The 5,274-nt window shown below is 50.1% G+C and overlaps 1 protein-coding gene across 1 annotated transcript; it reads left to right on the top strand.

Annotated features, from left to right (window-relative positions):
• Positions 1-1,469: 1,469 nt before the first annotated feature.
• Positions 1,470-4,098, top strand: PHLDA1 (pleckstrin homology like domain family A member 1). The gene is made up of 2 exons (XM_072655409.1): positions 1,470-2,448; positions 2,912-4,098. Exon 1 carries the CDS (start codon positions 1,772-1,774, stop codon positions 2,405-2,407), a length of 636 nt encoding a protein of 211 aa, XP_072511510.1. The 5' UTR covers positions 1,470-1,771; the 3' UTR covers positions 2,408-2,448; positions 2,912-4,098.
• Positions 4,099-5,274: the final 1,176 nt, after the last annotated feature.

The raw sequence follows: 5,274 nt of genomic DNA, 5'->3' as shown, positions 1-5,274 counted from the left end.
AGTGCAGTTCAGTCCTACTCCGCCACAGCGCAAAAGGAGTATTGTTTTCTTTACTGGAAGGGAAATTCTTGGAGAAGCTTCATCTTTCCCTCTCCCTCTGTGCCTAGCACGAAGCTCCTCGGCACATAATGAAGTTGAATGAGTGTAAGAAAATCCCTGCTCAGATAACCTCCCTTCCCCCCCAAATACTGACCCGAGCTAATCTGGAAGTTGAGGCTTGTACCGTTGCTCCACTATTCAAATGGGGCTAGCGACTTCGTACGCGAAGGTGCTTGTGTGCCTGGACATGAACATATTTTGTGGATGTTGAAATTGTGTGCTACGTCTGGTCCGGCCTCACGCTGTCCTCAGTTATCCGTCCCCAAGCATGAGCCCAAAGGGACTGAGGGTGGGTGGGGATCCCCAACTTTCTGCAATTTGTCTACATTTTTTTTGAGAGAGGAAATGGGATTCCTAGAAGGGCTGGTTTGAAGGCACTAGAGTGAAAGTGTGATTGAGTGGGCTCAATGTTGGTAGCCCCCGTCACCTCCCCACTTTTCGTTGCTTTGCGTCTTTTTTGCCGGGGTTCCTAGTATAAAGACTTTTCTGCGACAGCAGAGTGCGGTTTCAGTGGCAGGGTTCCGCCGCGAGCACTACTCATTCTTTTTCACATTTGGGGGAGCCAAGGAGGAGTTAAAGCGGGATCTGGGTTTGAGTAGTGTAACGGGGAGAATCCCCCAACACCACACTTTTTTGGGGTGAGGGAGAGGTTGCTAGAAGGGCTAGTTTGAGGGCTGAAATGGAGTGCAATCTCAGTGAAGGATCTCCCACGACCCCAGCCATCACTATTCTCCAGTTTTTTTGGGGTGTGAGGTGGGGTGTAGAAGGACCGGTTTCAAAAGGTGGAGGTGCGATTGTATGGGACCTCAGTGGCAGAACCTCCACATCCTCCTCTGCCAGACCCTAGCCCGCACTTTTTTTTCAGCTTTTTGGGGAAGTTGAGGGTGGGTTCAGAAGGATGGGTTTCAGAAAGTAGAGGTGCGATGGAGTGGCAAGATTCCCCCACGACCCCCAACTTTTTCCTTTTGGGGGGAAGCAGGGAGGGGGTTCCCAGGAGGTGTGGGAGGAGCTAGGACTCCTGCACCAACAGCCTTGCCTCTGACCTCCCAGTCCCAGGCACGAGTCTTGGACTGCCAGACACCTTGCCTCGCCTCCACCGGGCACGGGGCTCCCCCACCCCCGTCTGCCCCCCACTCGCAGGGAAGGAGTGAGCAGCGAGGTGGGAAGAGAGGGCGGGGCGGGGCAGAGCCACGTCTGGAAGGGAGCCGAGCTCCGAGGCGCAAACCCACGTCGTCTGGAGAGCCAGTGGGGCGGTCCGGTCTGCTGGCTGGGGCCGGGGGGCGGGAGGGGGTGCGGAGCCGCCTTTTCCGCTGGGTGTCACTCTGGGGCTCATTGAAAAGCGCAGGGAGGGGGCAGCGCGGCTCGTCTCCAGTGAGCGGCCGGCTAGCGAGGCAGCGCCGGCAGCGGGCAGAAAGCCGAGCCCAGGCAGGCCCCCGGGACGCGGCGCCCAGCCGCCCGAGCCGCCCTGCCCTACGTCCTCCTCCTCAGCCTCCTCTACCCTCTCCGCTCGGGCGGCCGCGAGAGCCGCTGGGGAGAGGACGGCGACCGCCTGCTGCTGCCCCCGGCGCCGGCGGCCACGAGGCGCGGAGGACCGGGAGGACGGGCAGGAGGAGCGGCGGGCCGGAGGAGCCGGGGCGGAGGCGGCGGCGGCGGCCACCCCTATGCCGAGAGGATGCTGGAGAGCGGCGGCTGCAAGGCGCTGAAGGAGGGGGTGTTGGAGAAGCGCAGCGACGGGCTGTTGCAGCTGTGGAAGAAGAAATGCTGCATCCTCACCGAGGAGGGGCTGCTGCTCATTCCCCCCAAGCAGCTGCAGCAGCAGCAGCCCCAGCCCCAGCCCCAGCCCAGCCCTCCGGCCGCCGCCGCCGCCGGCCTCGAGCCGCCCGCCAAGCTCAAGGAGCTGCATTTCTCCAACATGAAGACGGTGGACTGCGTGGAGCGCAAGGGCAAGTACATGTACTTCACCGTGGTCATGGCCGAGGGCAAGGAGATCGACTTTCGCTGCCCGCAGGACCAGGGCTGGAACGCCGAGATCACGCTGCAGATGGTGCAGTACAAGAACCGCCAGGCCATCCTGGCGGTGAAGTCCACCCGGCAGAAGCAGCAGCATCTAGTCCAGCAGCAGCCGCCGCCGCCGCAGCTGCCGCGGGACCCGCACCCGCACCCTCATCCTCATCCTCAGCCTCACCCGCACCCGCACCCGCACCCGCAGCCTCCCCAGCAGCAGCCCCCGCAGCACCCGCAGCCGCCACCGCAGCAGCAGCCGCAGCCCGGCCACCGTCTCCTTCGCAGCACCTCCAACTCCGCCTGAAAGGGTAGAGGGCAGCTGCCCCTTCACCCAAGCCAGACCAGGTAAGGCGCTGTGGCTGGAGACAGCCGGGTGCCCGAGGACCCCCGGGCTGGACAGCGAATGGGACCAGTGAGCGGGGCAGGAGGAGGGTTGAGACCATGCAACAGAAACAGAAAAGCAAGCGAACTTTCTGAACTAGAGGCTAGGAGGGAATGGAAAAGGTCTACCCTGGTCCCCGGCACGATCAGACAATTCCGTTTAACCCGCATCTTCTCCTTTTGGCCCAAGAAGGCCGGGCTTAGGCGCTGGGAGTCTGCTCTTGGAGCAAAGAGTCGGGTGGAGGGGAGAGGGAAGGAGACAGCGCAGAACAGAAGGGCTGCGCCAGGCAGACGGTGCCAGCTGGCACGGAGCGGTGGCTTAGGGGACCATTGTCGGAGAACGTGCGCGGGGTCGGTCAAAGGAGAGCGGGGATCTGGGAGTCTTTAGAGCCATCCATGCCTTTCAGTGTCATTCATTCCTTTCCAGGTTGAATTAAAGAACTCGTCGGGAAAGTTGGGAAGAACACATTTCTGTTGTCTTCAGTTAATCGGGAAACTAAAGAAGCAACTCCCCTGTACCCCAACTAGACTCAAGTATCATGGACCTCACCGTTGTGGTAACCTGTGACTCGCCCCCCTCCCAGTTAGTTTTCTGCACAGGCCTCATCATGATGCAGGAAGGAATTTCGAGTCATGAAGACTTTGACTGTTATTTATGAACCTTGCAAAGGCTCTTCTAGAATGGGGAGACTTCTAGGAGAGATGATGTACTGTAATTTTATTTTAATGTATTTTAATTTGCAATTATTTATTAGTTTTTTAAAAATGCTTGTTCTCAGACATTTCTGAATGTAGGCCGTTTTACAGAAATGAAACAATTTGTCAAACCCCGCTTGTTAATGATAATGGTCCTTGGAGATGTGGGAAGGGGAAGTAGAAAAGGACAGGAAGAGACACTGAGAATCCATTTATTTATTTCAAAGAGACCTTAATAAGGATACTGTTTGTGACCCATGGTTTGTCATGCCAAGTTGATCAGACAAAGTGCTATGATGTTTAATTTTTTTTATTTGATTTCCCCCTAGAGCTATATTTTGGGTAGAAATTCATTAAAAGCAATTAAAAGTTAAGAATTGTGTATTTATGAGAATCTAATATTCTAGATGCAGCTTCTCTGAAAGGAGAACAAAAGATATTGAAACTTAGTTTCAAAATATTTATTAAAAAACCAACCAGCTGTTTCAAAGAATTATCAGATTTCTCTTTCAATACCATTGGGCTGGGAGTGGGCTAGAAACAAAACGTCACTATGTGAAAAACTTTAGCTCTTATCTACCTTACAGACCTAAAAAGGAGATGTCTTTTTAAATTTGGGGCTGTTTTGTGTATTAAATTAAAAATATGTGATTGGTTAAATTATTTCGAAAAGAAAACAGGAAAGAGAACGTTTACACTTTGGTCCAATATTTTGACCCCTTCTGATAATAAGCTTTCTTCAAGTCTCTTGTTAGCCTGGAATTTAATTTTCCGATCTTTTTTGCATTGATGTTTGAAGAATTCTTTAGTCTAAAGTCCAGATTGTAAATATTTGAAAGGATTCCAACATTCATAGCTTTAGTTTTAGTAGTAAAAATTCATTGCTCAGAGAAACCTACAATTGTTTTGCTTGAGAGAGAGAGAGAGAGAGAGAGAGAGAGAGAGAGAGAGAGAGAGAGAGAGAATGTCAGTTTCCTGAAGGTTCCTAAGCCTATTTTTTTAAAGCCTTTAGATGTTAATCACTTCCTTATCTAAGAACTATCAGTTGTTTTAAATTCTTTAGCCCAGGGTAGCTATTTCATCCGTCTTTGAAGACTGGTGGCCTTTTGGCTAATTTGTAAGGTATAGTTAAAAGACGCAGGACCAATTCCCTTTTTCTCTCGTCCTTGTAAGTAGTTTCAAGGTCCAGTCACTTTTGAGGGGTAAAATTTAAATTGATAAAAAGTCAAGAAAACTCCAACAACCCTAAAATCAATCCTAAAACTTTTTTCAGGATTAATTAACCTGTATCTCTGATTGTGACCAGAAGCTATATTGTAGATTGCTGAATACACAAAAACAGGCCTTGCTGTTCCAAGATAAATGGTTGCTTGAGTCAGAACTTATTCCAGATTTAACCAAACAGATTTTAACAACTGTTTTGGAATCAGTCTACTCACTGTTAATCTTTGTGGAAGAAGAAAAGTAAGCTTTCCAACTTTTAAATGAGGAGTTCCCTAGAGACCACATGATATAGCATCTCTATTAAACTCATCAGTTTTTCAAGTAAATTCATCTGCCTTTCCAGAATCCTATGACTCCAAACAGGTACCATGAATGTCAAGTCCCCGTGTAGGGAGCTATTTAATAATGTCTGAAAGCAGTGGATTTCCCATCCACTGCTTGAACAACATTTCAGTGATGGGAGAACTCATTAGCTAGCAAAGCAGCCCTTTTAAATTTCAAAGGGCTAACTCCATATGCTGTGGGTGAGATTTGTACCAGTATCTAAGATGAATGTTTTTTTTTTTTTAAATGCACATAAATCCCTTAAAAAAAAAGGGATAAATTGTTCTTGTAACAAGGAAAATCTCACTTCTGATGTCCTGTTTCTGCATTCTAGATTTAGAATAGGAAGGGACCTTAGAGGTCATTGAGTATAGCCTTTTCAATTTGCAGATGAGAAAACAGGCTCAGATAGGTTAAGTAATCTGTCCAAGTCACATTACTAGTGTGAGAGTCAGAATTTGAACCTCATCTTCTGGACTACTAGCTTGGCATTTATCCACTGTACTTGTTTATATGCCTAGTCATAGTTTCTATGTCCTGTTTGTT

This window comes from Notamacropus eugenii, chromosome 3, assembly GCF_028372415.1.
Source record: "Notamacropus eugenii isolate mMacEug1 chromosome 3, mMacEug1.pri_v2, whole genome shotgun sequence".
In the NCBI taxonomy this organism is placed as follows: Eukaryota; Metazoa; Chordata; class Mammalia; order Diprotodontia; family Macropodidae; genus Notamacropus; species Notamacropus eugenii.
The sequence above is the reverse complement of the archived record's forward strand: the minus strand, read 5'-3'. Positions and strand labels throughout refer to the sequence as shown.

Coding starts and splice junctions, on each gene's coding strand:
- PHLDA1 (XM_072655409.1), top strand. CDS start 1,772: ATGCTGGAGAGCGGCGGCTGCAAGGCGCTGAAGGAGGGGGTGTTGGAG.